General features: G+C 34.8%; 1 protein-coding gene across 1 annotated transcript in view; it reads left to right on the top strand.

Moving 5' to 3' along the window:
• LOC100915141 (kinesin-like protein KIF19) overlaps positions 1-16,865 on the top strand; it is a 100,138-nt gene that overhangs the window by 66,526 nt on the left and 16,747 nt on the right. The window contains exons 15-17 of the mRNA XM_023497486.2: positions 2,396-2,517; positions 10,814-10,950; positions 13,386-13,494. Coding sequence (XP_023353254.2) covers positions 2,396-2,517; positions 10,814-10,950; positions 13,386-13,494 — 368 coding nt within the window. The remainder of the gene's footprint in view (positions 1-2,395; positions 2,518-10,813; positions 10,951-13,385; positions 13,495-16,865) is intronic.

The raw sequence follows: 16,865 nt of genomic DNA, 5'->3' as shown, positions 1-16,865 counted from the left end.
GAAGAAATTGGATAAGTTTAATAGAAAATTAGTATAATAATATTATTGATACAATTTATCCTTAGTAAATACTACTAAATGTAGTGTTAGTAATACTACTACTATTAATTACAAAGGATATGTTATATCTGACTATCTGTCATAATTGCATGAACTTTTTTCCCTGTTGTTAATATGGTGAGGGAGCATATTATATAAAATAGAACTTTAAATTAGTAGGAGCCTGAAGAACAGTTTCATGTGGCCTTAGTCAAATCATATAATTTCTCTATGAATTAAGTTTTCTAGGGTCTACTTTGAGGATAAGGAAGAACGTCATAACAGCTAGAGAGATAGCATTGAAGTCAGAAGATCTGAATTTGAACCTTGCCTCAGATATATACAGATTGTATTATTCTGGGCAAATCATTTACTTTCATAGTGTCCTAAAAGTTGCTAATCTGAATTGAAAGAGGGATTTTTATATGTATTGCTTCCTACACCAATGAAATCAGAGATCTGCCTCTCCTCCAAAAAAGGGGGATAAAAACATTTCTCTTACAACACAGGATTGTTGAGAGATTTGATAATCAATATGAAATAACTTTGTAAATTGTAAGGTGCTACATAAAATACAGAATATTATTATTGGGTGAGTTTCAAATGAAGCTACATGAAGGACTTTATCATTATCTCATTGAAATTTAATTTTCTGGATAACAATGGTTATTTGATCATATCTGTAAGCGCTTTCAAATCAGGAAGATGTGACTTCAAGTCTAACCTCAGACACTTTGTGATCCTGGAAAAAAATCACTTTTAACTTTTGTCTGCCTCAGTTTCCTCATCTGTAAAATGGAGATAATAATAGTTCTTGTCTCCCAGCATTGTGAGAATAAAATGAGATAATATTAGAAAGGGCTCTGCAGAATATACAGCACTATATAAATTTATTATGATTATAAATCATTTTAGTACTCTGGGATACATTTTTTTTCCTGAACTATATAACTTTAAAGCAGCTAGATACTGCTTAATTAGAATTCAATTTCCTCTTTCCAACATTTGTTCTTTTCTCTGAATATAATTGTTCTCATTAAAGAAGAGTTTGATTTAATTTAAAAAAATAGGAATTGAATTTGTTGTTGTTGTTGTTCATCTGTCAACACAACATCTTCTCCTAGTGATGGTCTCATTCTTTTTTTGTCCTTTTTGTTTTCAATATGACCTTTTGAAAGCTTACTTTTAGAGAAGAATATGGTAAAGATACAAATACATGATTCTCAAAAATCTTAGTGCAATAAATACTCTGTATAAATGTCTCACTCCCCCCTAACTTTGTTCCAGGCATTGTGCTAACCACTAGTGGTTCAGATACAAAGACTAAAATAATCCCTACTTTCAATGAGCTTCCGTTTTATTTGAAGATCCTATCTTTCAAATGAACTTTCTTTTCATTTTTTTTAAGATGGATGCATTCATTTGGAGTTATACTCAAAACTTATTCAATGATATTGGTCAATGTTTCATGCTCCCTTTATCTCCATTCCAGAATCTCATTGCCTTTCAGGCAGGGGATATCCTATACTATAGAAAACTCTGATTTGATGAGAAAACAACTACATGTGATCATTGTGCCTAAAGAACGTGCTCATCCTACAAGTCACAGGATAGTTTCATGGGCATAATGTTTGTGAAATAAACATGTGATGGTGGCCAAGTTCAGTTTTTTTTAAAGCTGCAGGATGATTACCTTTTAGCAAGAGGTTTATGGACATAGAAATTGGGCAGTAACTCACAGTCCTTTGTCCTGGTTTGTCTGTATGTTGTTATTACTTAGCAAAGTCCTGCTTTACAAAAATTGGTTGAATTTTTTGAAGTCCTATAATTGTGCAGATGTGGAATCTCTATAATAGATTTTTTCCCCTCAATAGTGTTTTATTTTTCTAATTACATGTAAAGATAATAATCAACATTCATTTTTATAATATTTGAATTTCATTTTTTTCTTCTTCCTTTATCTCCTCCCTCCCAAGACAGCAAGCAATCTGATATAGATTATACATATACAATTATCTTAAACCCATTTCCATATTAGTCATGTCATGAAGGAAAAATCAGAACAAATGAGAAAACCCAAAAGAGACAAAAAGCAACCCCTCCCAAAAAGTGAAAATAGTATGTTTCAATCTGCATTCGGTCTCCATTGTTTTTTCTCTGGATATGCATATAATTTTCTATCCTAAGTCTCAGTAGACTTTTAAACAAGTTCCATGTCAGGACATGTCCTCTATCCTCAAATAGCTTATAATCTTATTAGAGAGACACCAATATAGCATGGATATCTCACTTGTTTTTTTTAATTTTTATTTCATCTCTTTTTGGGACCTCTTTGCCTTTCTGGGATGTGATGAAGGTAACTGGATTCCTGTAGCAGAACCACTGGAAAAGAGATATCGACTCTACTCACAAGAATTAGAGGAGGGGACCTTAAATCGTCTACTTCTGCTCCACTCCGTGATGTTTAACTCCCTTAGGGTAAGACGGGATTATTTTCTTGTCTATCTCGCTCACTCTTGTTTTAGAAATATCTAGGGCTACAAATGCTCATAGTTCTGGTAGTTTAGAGGAGGGAGAGTTCAATATGAGCTAGAGAGCTTGCAGAAGACTTGCAGAGGAAGAACTTGAAAGAGGGGTCCTGCTCAGGTAAAGGTGATTATATCCTTCCAAGCTCCTTGAGAAGAGACTGCCAAAACCTAGTACTAGCGCTCTTCTCCACAAGATCATTCAGAGTTCCAGCAGAAGAATGGACTGAAACTTTAGAATATAATGGTAACAGACACACGTGTATAAAACACTGTGATAAAGGAGTGACACAACTCCTGAGTGCTGAAAGTCCTTTTCCTCCTTCATAGAATGCTATTGGAAGTTCTTCTAAAGTACAGCTCTCTTCTGGACTCTGAGAATTGATGTCTTTTTAGAGTCCACAACCAATCCTCCTCTCTGTTGTAAGGGGGTGATACTTGTTAAAATGGCTTCTTCACTAGGGCAGTTTTCTGTGTTCAGTTTTGTTCTTGATGTGTGCTCTAGATGAAATGGTAGCTTATTGATCCAGTCTCTCTATTAATATGGTTACTGGATGGGGTAAAGGGAGGAGAAAAGGGAGGAGAAACAGAGAGAGAGAAAGAGAGACAGAGAGAGACACACACAGAGACAGAGAGAGAAAAAGACAGAGAGACAGAGACAGAGACAGAGAGAAAAAGAGAAGGGAGAAAGAGAGAGAAGAAGGGAAGGAAGGGAGGGAGAAAGAAAGGGAGAAAAGGAGAAGAGAAAAGGAAAGAGAGACAGAAGAAGGGAGTGAGAGGGAGAGAAAGAGGGAAAGAAAGAGAGACAGAGACAGAGATAGAAACAGACAGAGAGAGACAGAGACACAGAGTCAGAGACAAAAAGAGACAGAGAGAGACACAGAGACACACACATACAGACAAAGAGAGAGAAAAAAACAGAATAACAGAGACAGAGACAAAGAGACAGAGAAAGAGACAGAAAGAAAGAAGAGAGACATAGAAAAGAGAAAGAGAGAGGGAGAGAGAAGAGAGAAGAAAAGAAAGAAAGAGAAAGAAAATAGAAAGAGAGGAGATTGAGAGAGAGAAAAGAGAAAGAGAAGGAGAGATGAGAGAAAGAGAGAAAAAAGAGAAGAGAGAAAGAAGCAGAGACAGAAAAGAGAGACAGAGACAGAGAGAGATAGAGAGGGAGACACAGAGACACAGAGACAGAGACAGAGAGAGACAGATCTAGCTTTCCTTTCCCCAAGTTGAGCAATTTCCTCTCAGAGACGTGACTAATTCTGTCATTAGACTAACCTGCTGCTTCACCATTGGACTAAGTGCTCCTCCTGTCTGTAGCCTAAGATGTTTCCTATGTGGCATCATATGCTATCATCCAATAGCCCAAAGTCTTACAAGCCTTTTAATTTGATTAAGAGTGTGTCCTTCGCACTGTAATGAGATTACAGGAAAATTCCTTTATACCTAATTTATTCTGCTTATTGATTGATATCAATTAGGGTTTCTGTGCCTTCTGTGATTTCATTAATTGGGGTATCTCTGGGAACATCCACTCTTACAAATATACACAGAATAAATACAAAATAAATATGAGAGGTAGATAAAAGGTACCTAAGGGAAGAAAGATACTAGCCATTAGAGAATAAGAAAAGTCCTCATGTAGAGAAAATAGTGATTGAGCTTTTTTTTTTTTTTAAATTTCAAAAGTATTTTATTTTTCCAAATACATGTAAAGATAGTTTTCAATATTTTTTTGGTAAAACTTTGTGTTCCAAAATTTTCTCCCTTATCTCCTCCCTCTCCACGGTAGCAAGTAACCTGATATAGGTTGAATATGTGCAATTCTTTTAAACATACTTTTATATTTATCATGCTGTGCAAGAAAAATCAGACCAAGAGAAAGAAAAAAGCAAACAAACCAAAGGTGAAATGCTTCAATCCTCATGCAGTCTTCACAGTTCTCTCTGGATGTAAATGGCATTTTCAATACCAACTTTATTGAAATTGCCTTTGAATAACATTGTTGAGAAGAATCAAGTCTATCACAGTTAATATTCACATAATCCTGTTGTTACTGTGTACAATATTCTCTTGGTTCTGTTCCCTTCACTCAGCATCAGTTCATGTAGGTCTCCCAGGCTTTTTTTTGAAATCATCCTGCTCATCATTTCTTATAGAATAATAATATTCCATTACATTCATATACCATAACTCATTCAGCCGTTCCCCAATTGATGGGTATTCACTCAATTTGCAGTTCTTTACCATTACAAAAAGGTGGAGGATTCTAAAAAAGAGGAGAAATCAGGCATGGAAAATGGCTAATGAAAAGGCAAAGAGATGGAAGATGGAATTATAAGTGTAAGAAAAAGAAAAAAAAAAAAGGCCAGTTTGATTAGTCCATAGAATATGGGAAGTAATGTAAAACAAGTTTAAAAGATAGTTTGGGGCCACTCCTCTCAATTTGTAGATCTTCTAGAGTATACCACTCACTTTATAATGAATTATTTATATGTTGTTAAGTAGCATATTATTATTATTTAACCCTTATACCATTATTAATTTAAAAAAGTATTTCTATTGATTTCCACCTGGATCCTCAATTAACACCTTGCAGGCAAGGGTTGTATTGTATGTCTTAAATTTCTTTGTTTCATTCTCAGAATCTAGTCCATTGGTAAGGTTGATCGAATTGCTTATTCTATCCAATTTTAATGATTGGAAGGAATCTTGAGGATCAGGTGGCCCAACCCTATAATTTTAACATATAAGGAAATTAGTCTCAGAGAAGTGAAGTAACTTGCCCAAAATGGCACAACCAATAGTGACAGAGCTGTCAATAGAACCCAAGTTTTCTGATTCTTAGTTGATTTTACATTGCACCAAGATAAAGATAGTGGATCAAAATATGAAGATTCTTGAATTCCTGGAGTATTATAACAAAGCAGAGTAACTATAAAGTTGGATGACAAAGTCAGATTCCAAAAAAATCTCAACAGAGCAAATATAGTATAATTTAATAGAGATAAACTTAAGTCCTAATAAATCAAATTCACAAATTCAAGATCAGACAGACACAGCTAGATAACCATTTAAAAAAAAACCAGAACTGGGAATTTTGGTGAACTATTTATTGACAAGATCAATTCATCATAGCAACTAAAAAAACTGATGAAGTTTTAGTACTGTTTAAGAGAGGCATCTAAAACATAGGGGATGATGATTTTGCTGTTCAGTGCCTTGTCCACATCTAGAGCACTGTGTTCAGTTCCAGATAGATACTGACAAGTTGACAAAAATTTGAAGGGTTATTTAGTAGGAGAAGAGTATGATTTTGCCTGGTTTTAGGGAGCAAAAGGAAGAGTGGAAGGAAGATGCAGATAGGAATCTATCTACAGAAAAACTTCTTTCTAATTAATGCTGTTCCAAAGTGGATTAGAAGGGGACAACTAAGTGGTGCAATGGATGGAGCACTAGCTCTGGAGTCAGGAGGGCTTGAGTTCAAATCCATTGCCAGAGATTTTACTCTGCCAGAGATTTACTAGCTGTGTGACCCTGGGCAACCCAGACAATTTTCAACAACAAAAAGTGGATTAGGCAATTTCAGGAGAGAATGGGTTCCTTTTCATTGGAGTTTTCAAGGGAAAACTTGGTTACCACTTATTGGGGATATATTAGAGGAGATTCGTGTTCTGTGCTGAATAGTTATTTTTTTTATGGAGACTGGTTTATCTGATCCCTGTGATTTTTTATGAATGACAGTAGAATTTAGTTGTCCAAGTAAATTGTTTGGTAGTGATTTACTTCTAAATCTTGACAAAATAGGTAACTCTTGGATTTTCTGAGATTGTTTTCTTTCTCCCTAAGCCTTGGGTTTACAAGGACTTTGTGTTCTAATGTTATTGAGGGATTCATGAATTTCTCTGGAAAGTTTGCTTTTGGAAAAAAACACAGTAATAGACTTATTTTTGGTCTTTGCTGGTACAGAAGACTAATAGTTTCTGCTGAAGAAAAATATTAATGCTTTATTATTCATTTTAGACATGAGCCTACTAGAAATATTTTAAATTAACATTTATCTAATATTCATTAATTTTCTAGCTTAGAAAAAGATGTACAAATTGGCATAGCTCTCATCAAGCTTACAGATATGGTCCTCTAACCAAGAAGGTCTGAGTAATATTTGTAGGAATCTTGAACAAGGAAAACATCATAATATAAATAAAATATAATTTGGAGTCAATATTTCAGAGTAATACTCATTATTCAGGTCTTCCCTTGACTATACCCCTTAAATATTCTCCAAGATTAATGGCTGAGAAAGAAGAAATTACTTTTAGATATGTCAATGACCCATTTACTTCATAACATAGGGAAGGCAATGATTTTAACTAAACTGGAGATATTCTATATTAATTTCCCCCCTTTGGGAATATAAATAGTTTATAGAAAATTTTTATTTCACTTATAGAACGATAAATATTTTCCCCAAAAAACCTTTTGTTTTCCATCTATTACCTATAATTTTTTCTTTTTTCATATTTTCTTTTTTAATCATTAAATATTTTATTTTTCCCTAGTTACATGTAAATAACTTTTATCCTTTATTTTTAAAACTTTAAGTTCCAGATTTTCTCCCTTCTCCCCTTCCTTTCCCCCTTATTGAGAAGGCACATGTGAAGTCATGCAAAATATTTCCATAAAAGTCATGTTGTGAAAGAAAACATAGGATTCCTCTGCCCCTCCAAAAAAGCGCAACCTCAAGAAAAATAAAGTTTAAAAAAGTATGCTTCAATCTGTATACAGACACAATCAGTTCCTTCTTTGGAATGGATAGCATTTTTCCTCATAAGTCCTTCAGAATTGTCTTGGATTATTGTACTGTTGAGAATACCCAAGTCATTCACAGTGGAACATTTCACAATATTGCTGTTATTTAGTACTTAGTACATTTTACTTTGTATGAACTCATGGAAGTCTTTCCAGGTTTCTCTGAGAGCATTCTGCTCATCATTTCTTAAAGCCCAATAGTATTCCATTCTTAAAGCATAATGATATAATCACATACCATAGTTTGTTCAGTCATGCCTCAATTTTCTTTCTTTGTTTTCTTTTTTTTTTTCACTTAATAGTATTTCCCACTCAGTTACATGTAAAGATAGTTTTCAATATTCACTGTTGTAAGATTTTGAATTCCAATTTTCCCCTCCTTTCCTTTCCTCTCCCTTCCCCAAGAAAACAAACACTCTGATATAGATTATATATGTACAGTCTTTTCAAACATATTTCCATATTAATCGTTATAAAAGAAAAATCAAAACAAAAAGGAAAAAACATGAGAAACAAAGAACAAAAAAAGGTGAATATTGTATGCTTCAATCCATATTCAGACTCCATAATTCTTTCTCAGCATGTGGATGGAATTTTCCAATCCAAGTCTATTGGAATTGTCTTGGATCACTCTATTGTTGAGAAGAGCTAAGTCTGTCATAGTTGATCATCATACATCTTGCTATTACTGTATCCAATGTTCTTCTGATTCTGCTCACTTCCCTTAGCATTGATTCATGTTAGTCTTTCTTAGGTTTTTCTGAAAACAGCCTACTCGTCATTTCTTAAAGAAGAATAATATTCCCTTACATTCATATACCATAACTTATTTAGCCATTCTCTAACTGATGGGTATTTACTCAATTTCCAGTTCCTTGCCACTTCAAAAAGAACTGCTACAAACATATTTGCACGTATGTGTCCTTTTCCCTTTTTTATGATCTCTTTGAGATAAAGACCCAGTAATGAAACTATTGGATCAAAAGGTATACACAGTTTTATAACCCTTTGCTCTTAGTTCCAAATTGCTGTCCAGAGTGGCTGGAACATTTTACAGCTCCACAAAAAATATATCAGTGTTTCAGTTTTCCCACATCCCCTACAACATTTATCATTATCTTTTCCTGTCATTTTAGCCAACCTGAGAGCTATGAAGTGGTAGCTCAGAGTTGTCTTAATTTTCATTTCTCTAATAAATCCACTCATAATTTCTTATAGAACAATAATATTCCATTACATTCAAATACCACAACTTATTCAGTCATTCTCCATTTGATGGGCATCAACTCAATTTCCAGTTCCTTGACACCACAAAAAGAGCTGCTACAAACATTTTTGCACATGTGGGTTCTTTCCCCTCTTTTATGTTTTCCTTTTTTCCAATAGTATTTTATTTTTTAAATACATGCAAAGATTGTTTACCTCTACTTTTAAGGGAATGTCTGGAAAGGAGTTTTAGGCTAGAGAAATAGTTATATTTTAGTATTTCTACTTGAACTAAAGAAGAAGTTTTGACTATAATTCTACACTTAAATGTCTTAAATAGCTTAGAATCTCCAGTGAGAGTAGCTGTTACTTTCTGTGACAAGTGTATACTAAAACTGAAACAAAATGGATTTCAAGTATGAATATTATATTTTTGGGTCATACTTAGCACAAATGAAACCTAGATTTATTACAATCATTCACTTATTTTTCATTTTTAACTTGTAGTATAGTGGAAAGATCCCTAAATTTGGTGTGAGAAAAGATGGGGGAAGGAGAAGGAAGGAAACAAGCATTTATATTCTTCACAAAAACCATGGGAGATAGGTCCTATTATTATCCCCATTTTACAATGAAGAAAACTGATGGAAATAAAAACTAAATGACTTGCCCAGGGTCACACAGATAGTAAGTGTCTGCAGCAAAATCTCAATTTAGAACTTCCAGATTTCACGTCCAGCACTCTTTGTACTGCATCTTAGATATGTCAATATTCACTTTAGAAAGTAGGACAGGCAATTATTTTAACCAAATTGAATTTTTTTTTTGTTATTATCACGCTTCATATATTTTCCTAAGAAAGGCATTCTCTCTAGTTATTATCTAGCCTTCTAACTGTATTTAATCTGCTTTCTACATATGTGCCTGGCAAATCACTTCTGTTCTCTGGGTTTCATTTTCTTCATCTGTAGAATGAGCGAGTTGAATCATTTGCCTTCTCAGGGTCCTTCCAGCTTTAAAAGCCATTACACTATGGGATTTCCATGATATTATATGACATTTAAAAGTCTTTTCATCTCTTAATCTTATAATCCTGTGATGCTGATAGAGGCAAATAGAAAATTTCTATCTCAATTAAGGACATATCAGTCACTTCGATGAATAGTGACTTCTTCTAAATGATGAATTCATGAGTTTATCTTTATATAGACTTAGGAAGATTCAGCTAGGTGCCAGAGGGGATAGAGTGCCAGATTTGGAGTCAGGAATTTGAGTTTAAAATAAAACTTCAAATACTTACTAGGTGACCCTAGGCTAGTCACTCACCCTTGTTTGCCTCAATTTATTCATTTGTAAAAGGAATTGGAGAAAAATGTCAAAACACCATAATAGTTTCGCCAAAAAAACTTCAAAGGAAGTCACAAAGAGTTGGACCCAACTGAAAAACAATTAAAGAAGAGGAAGGTTCAGCATACTAAAGGCCAGTCGCAGGAAGTTGGAATGTAACAATACAACACCAAACAATAAGATAGTGAAGCAAGTCAGTTTTATTGAAAGGACATCATTCCAATATGAAGGGCAGTCAGAGAGAAAGGTGGAAACAAGCCAGTTACATGTGGAATTGCAAATCCTGCTGGATCTCTAAAGGGAATGAGTGGGCCACCCAGTGGGTTTTTATAAAATTCTTATTTGAGTCAAGCAGGATCAGGCATTGGGGGAAAAGAACAACTGAATCTTGACTAGGGTATTGGTGCTGATTCTTGCTAGTGGAGGAGGGAAGACTCTTGGGGAACTGTTAGCTAGTTGATATTCATACTATCCATTTGTGACCTTTAGGCTATTATTGCTGGTGATCCCAAGGACATACTTTATGAAAAGCTCCACACCTGGGCAAGACTTAAAAAGCCTCTTTCAACAAAGAGCACTCAATAAGCAAGTGCCTTCTTATGTGACAGGCAGAATGGAGAAGCTGGGGAAATGGATAATATGTAAATCCCTGCTGATTTAACTCCTGCTGAACTTCTCTACTTTTCCCTCGGTGGCCAGACAAAGCTCAACTGAAAACAAGCTGTAAACCTTAATGAGGGAGCTGTTCAGTGGGTTGATTTCCAAAGGTGCTTCATTAGGATTGTAGGACTTCCCCTAAAGGTCGCTAGGGAGTTATTTGAACTAAATAGTCCATGCTGTGTCCGTACCTGATCTTACTCAGCTTTCTTTCTTTGTGGTCCCAGGATGGTTCTGTTCTGAATATAGCTCAGCAGATGGAGCTGCATAAGGAGGATACCAGCAGAGACCAGCTTGACAATAGGAAAGACCTTCCTTGGGGAGCAAAATTTGAACTTCCACCTATCGTCATAGAACCGGACAGGTAATGGAGAAATTTCTATCATTGTCCCAGAAGGCGAGACTAAGATTAATTCCTTTCTTGGGTTCTCTTTTTAATATTAAGGGATTTCTCTTAAACCTAGAAGATTTTTTTCTTTTAAATGTGAATTGTACTCACAGATGCCAATCTTGAGTTACTTTTACTAGTCTTAAAGATATTCAGTTTCTGAGTCCTTTATCTAGGGCAGGAGTTCACAACCTGGTGTCCATGAATGTGCTTAAAAATTGGTTTTAGTAGTCTTATGTTAATATAATTGATTTCCTTTGTAATCCTATGTATTTTATGGCTTTAAAAATACTATTCTAAGGAAGAAGTCCATATGTTTCAGTAGACTGATAAAGGAGCTCATGATACCAAAAAAAAAAAAAAAAAAAAATTAGGAATTTCTGATTTAGATGGTCAGCAGAACATCTATTTTAGTTTAACTTTTTTTTTAAAGTTAGCTGCAAGTTATTTTGGCCAGTGGCTAAATCATAGATTTACCAGTAGATTAGACTGTCAGTAAACGATAGCCAAAGTATCGATTATTATGTTTGAAGCATTAAGAGATGTGATTCTCACTTACACCAGAACTGTAACTAGGAAGCAGAGATTCTAAGACAAATTGAGGCCAGTGAGCACTATTTTTCTTGCTGATCCAGGAAATACTTCATGGTGTTGGTTCCCAGATCAGACAGTACAAAAGCAGTCCATGACCTGGCCAGATTTAAGCTTTCCTGGATAGATCCATTAACATTCTTTAGGAGGACATTATGTTACTATTATTTACTCCAAGAGGGTCAATTACTAGGAAAAGATGAAGGAATCATTACTTCATTCCGTTTGTTAGGTTTCTATAATTTCTGTTAGTTCAAATTGAGTTGAGTGGGAATAGAGGCAGCTAGGTGGACCAGCTTGAAGTCAGGAAGCCTAGTCTTCCTGAGTTAAAATCCAGTCTCTTTACTTTGCAGCTGAATGACCCTAAGTAGTCATATAATTCTGTTTGTCTTAGTTTCCTCATCTGTAAAATGAACTGGAGAAGGAAACAGCAATCCACTCTAGTATCTTTGCCAAGAAAATTCCAAATGAGGTCGTGAAGAGTTGGACATGACTAAACAACAAGAATGGGAACAGATAATGTAGAGGAAAATGTTGTCAAGAGCTACATCAGAATTAAGAATAATGATAGATTGTATTTGTGAATAGCTATTGCATTTTGTATGTATTATTTTATTTCATTTCATATTACTCATGAGTTTGTGCTCTAAGACTAATGTGAACAATTATATCATTGACTATTAGGAGTGATCTTCAGTTACCATCTTTAAATTTAAATTCTTTCTATAGTTGAGTTTGTTATTCTAGGTGAATGGGTCTGCCTAGACAATTGTAGTGGTTTCCTAATTGTCTCTCATCTCTGATTCATTTTTTTACAATGATGCTAAGTGATTTTCCTAAATCACAAATCTGAACAAGTCATTCCCCCTACCAGAGAAACATCTTGTTACTTCTAAGAGCTAATCTTACTACAAAATGCTCTGTTTCACATTTAAAGTTTTTCATAACCTGGCTTTAACTTACTTTTCATCTTTGTTTTTACAGTATTCCCTTTCCCACATTCTACATTTCAGCCAAACTTGCCTACTCATTCTCATTATTATATCTATTGCTTATCTCTATTACGTTGAACCAACTTTCTCTCTGTCTGTATTTCTCTCTCTCCCTCATTCGGTCTCTCACATTCTCTCTCTCCTATTTTTTCTCTCATTCTCTCTCTTTCTCTCACATTCTCTCTTTCTTTCTCATTTTTCTCTTTCACATTCTCTTTCCCATTCTCTTTCATCCTCTCTCCCTCTTTCCTTTTCATTCTCTCTTTTTCACTTTCTCTATTTCTCATTCTCCCTCTTTCTTTTCCCCTGTTTCCTTCCCTCCTTTCATTCCTTACTCCTTTTCTCTCTCTGTCTCTGTCTTTGTCCTTGTGTCTCTGTGTCTCTCCTCTCCCTATCTCTTTCTGTCTCTCTCTGTCTCTGTTTATCTCTGTCTGTCTGTCTGTTTCTCTCTCTGTCTTCCCCCCTTTCTGAGAAGACACTTCTTTCTCACCTTTGTCTGAATGCTTACTTTCCTTCAAAATTTAGCTCAAGCTAAACTTTTTACATAAAGCCTTCCCTGATCCAATGCCCCTCACTTGCTAATCTCTCTCTTCATTACTTTGTATATATTTTGTAAATATGTGATATATACTTTGATAGAATGTGAATTCTTTGAAGGCAGGGGCTATTTCTTTTCTATTTCATATTCCTTGGCTAGCATAGTGCCCAGTACTAGTAGGTGCTTAATAAACACCTGTTGATTGATTTCTATTTCTCCCCTCCCTTTTCTTTTGACAACGTGTCATATGTAGTGTGACTTCTGTTTAATGTAGGTTTTTGTATTTCCAGTGAAGGGTACAAGTCATCAAAAGCCACTCCATCTAAAAAACCAGGAAAGAGAGATTCTCTTCTCACTCCAACTTCCTTTCGCCTCCTGATAACTCCGCCAGTACATGAGGTTGGTATATCTACCACAGCCTCTTCATGAGTCTCTATATAGTATAGAAGTATATACTTCCAAGTATTTGGAAGTATAGACAGGGTTATATTTAGAACAAGTAAAATGATAGTAAACAAAGGATTTTTTGAAGGGAGATTCTCACTACCTTTTTGATAAATAGCAACCAGAAATGCATGGAAGAGGTAGATTTGTGGTTTGGTGCTATTCTGCTCCTAAGAAAAGATGAAGCAATATTTTAATATTTAATAATTCACTTAATCATATAGTAATGTTTCCTATAAAATAAAATAGGATCAAACTACCAAACCTGTATCTCAAAGAGATTACAAAAAGGGAAAAGGACCTATAAGTGCAAAAAATGTGTGTAGCAGCCTTTTTGTAGTGGCAAGGAATTAGAAACTGAATGGATGCCATCAGTTGGGAAATGGTTGAATAAGCTATAGCCACATAGAGTAGTATGGTATCATAGACAAAGGGAGGATAGAGAGCTGTTATGACTTCAGTAGCTGTAGGAAGATGCTGATCTTTCAAATGATTTTTTTCCAATGACAAAACCCTTTTTATTTTTTATTTTTATTTATTATAATAATACCTTTTTTGTTTTTTAGAATATATGCAAAGATAGTTTTCAACATTCACCCTTGCAAAACCTTGTGTTACAAATTTTTTTCCCTCCCTTTCCTACCCTCCTGCCCTGGACAGCAAGCAATCCAACATGGGTTAAACATGTGCAATGCTTCTAATCATATTTCTACATTTATCATGCTGCACGAGAAAAATCAAATCAAAAGGGAAAAAAATGAGAAAGAAAAAACAAGCAAACATTAAGAAAAAAGGTGAAAATGCTATGCTTTGATGCACATTCAGTTTTCATAGATGCAGATGACTCTTTTTCTAAATGCAGATAGTTCTTTCCATCACAAGTCTACTGAAGTTGCCTTGAATCACTTCATTGTTGAAAAGAGCCAAATACATCCCAGTTGATCATCACATAATCTTGTTACTTTGTGCAATGTTCTCTTGGTTCTGCTCACTTCACTTAGCATCATTTCATGTCTTTCCAGATTTTTCTGAAATCAACCTGCAATCATTTCGCATAGAACAATAATATTCCATCACATTCATATACCATAATTTATTCAGCCATTTCCCAACTGATGGCATTCATTCAGTTTCCAGTTTCTTGCCATTACAAAGACTGCGACACACATTTTTTGCACTTGTGGGTCCTTTTCCCTTTTTTATGATCTCTTTGAGATAAAGATGCAGTAAAGATACTGTTGGATCAAAGGGTATGCATAGTTTGATAGGAGTTTGGGAATAGTTCCAAATTGCTCTCCAGAATGGTTGGATCTATTCACAACTCCACCAACAATGTATTAGAGTCCCAGTTTTCCCAAATCTCCCCCAACATTTATCATTATCTTTTTCTGTCATCTTGACATGTTTGAAGTGGTACCTCAGAGTTGTCTTAATTTGTATTTTTCTAATCATTAGTGATTCAGAGCACTTTTTCATATGACTAAAAATGGCTTTAACTTCTTCATCTGAAAATTGTTTATATCCTTTGACCATTCATTAATTAGGGAATGGCTTTTATAAATTTGAATCAGTTCTTTATATATTTTAGAAATGAGGGGGCAGCTAGGTGGTGCAGTGGCTAGAGCACCAGCCCTGAAGTCAGGAGGACCTGAGTTCAAATCTGGCCTCAGACATTTAACACTTCCTAGCTGTGTGTCCCAATTGCCTTAGCAACCCTCACCCCAAAACCCAAAAAACAAATCAAGCAAAAAGAAATGAGTCCTTTTCTCTCTCTCTCTCTCTCTCTCTCTCTCTCTCTCTCTCTTTTTATTTAATAGCCTTTTATTTACAGGTTATATGTATGGGTAACTTTACAGCATTGACAATTGCCAAACCTCTTGTTCCAATTTTTCCCCTCTTTCCCCCACCCTCTCCCCCAGATGGCAAGATGACCAGTAGATATTAAATATATTAAAATATAAATTAGATACACAATAAGTATACACGACCAAACCGTTATTTTGCTGTACAAAAAGAATCAGACTCTGAAATATTGTACAATTAGCCTGTGAAGGAAGTCGAAAATGCAGGTGGGCAAAAATATAGGGATTGGGAATTCAATGTAATGGTTCTTAATCATCTCCCAGAGTTCTTTCGCTGGGTGTAGCTGGTTCAGTTCATTACTGCTCCATTGGAAATGATTTAGTTGATCACATTGCTGAGGATGGCCAAATCCATCAGAATTGGTCATCATATATTATTGTTGTTGAAGTATATAATGATCTCTTGGCCCTGCTCGTTTCACTCAGCATCAGTTCATGTAAGTCTCTCCAGGCCTTTCTGAAATCTTCCTGTTGGTCATTTCTTACAGAACAATAATATTCCATAATATTCATATACCACAATTTATTCAGCCATTCTCCAACTGATGGACATCCACTCGAAATGAGGCCTTTCTCAGAAAGATTAGATGTAAAAAAGTTTTTCCCCGTTTTCTGCTTCTCTTCTAATTTTGAATGCATTGGTTTTATTTATACATTGGTTTAATTTAATAAAATTGAAATTATCTGCTTTGCATTTCATAATATTCTTTAGTTCTTCTTTGGCCATAAATTCCTTCCTTTTTAGACTATTCCTTGTTTTCCTAATTTGTCCAAAATAAGGTCAAAATGGGTATCATCCTTTATGTTTAAATCATGAACCCATTTTGACCTTATTTTGGTATAGGATGTTATGACTAATTTCTGCCATACTATTTTCCAGTTTTCCCATCAATTTTTGTCAGATAGTGAGTTCTTATTCCAGAAGCTGGAGTCTTTGGGTTTATCAAACACTAAATTGCTGTTCATTGACTATTGTGTCTTTTGAATCTAGCCTATTCCACTGATTCACTACTCTGTTTCTTAACCAGTACCAAATGGTTTATAGAGCTGATGGACAAATTCCTTTTTATAGGATCATAGATTCAGAGGTGGGAAAGATTTTGGAGTTTGTTTAGTTCACCCCTTTCATTTTATAAGTGAAGAATTTGAATCCAAAAAAGGTTAATTGACTTGCTAAATTTTAAAATTATTCATTTTTTTATGGTGAGGCAGTTGGGGTTAAATGACTGGTCCAGCATTATTACACAGGTAGAAAGTTACACTGGTACATGGTATGTAATAAATGCTTATTGGTTGATTGACTGACTGACAGAAGACTGACAAAATGGAAGCCAAATGACTAACTTCACATTTGCTGATAGTGATAGAACTTGAAAACCAACCAACAGTACATGTGATTTTTATAGTCTACTAATTTTGTATGTTAGTAAACATTGGAGTTATAGGTAGACTGTGAACCAGATA

Source organism: Sarcophilus harrisii, chromosome 1, assembly GCF_902635505.1.
Source record: "Sarcophilus harrisii chromosome 1, mSarHar1.11, whole genome shotgun sequence".
NCBI classification, from domain to species: domain Eukaryota; kingdom Metazoa; phylum Chordata; class Mammalia; order Dasyuromorphia; family Dasyuridae; genus Sarcophilus; species Sarcophilus harrisii.
This window is presented reverse-complemented; position numbering and strand designations above follow the sequence as displayed.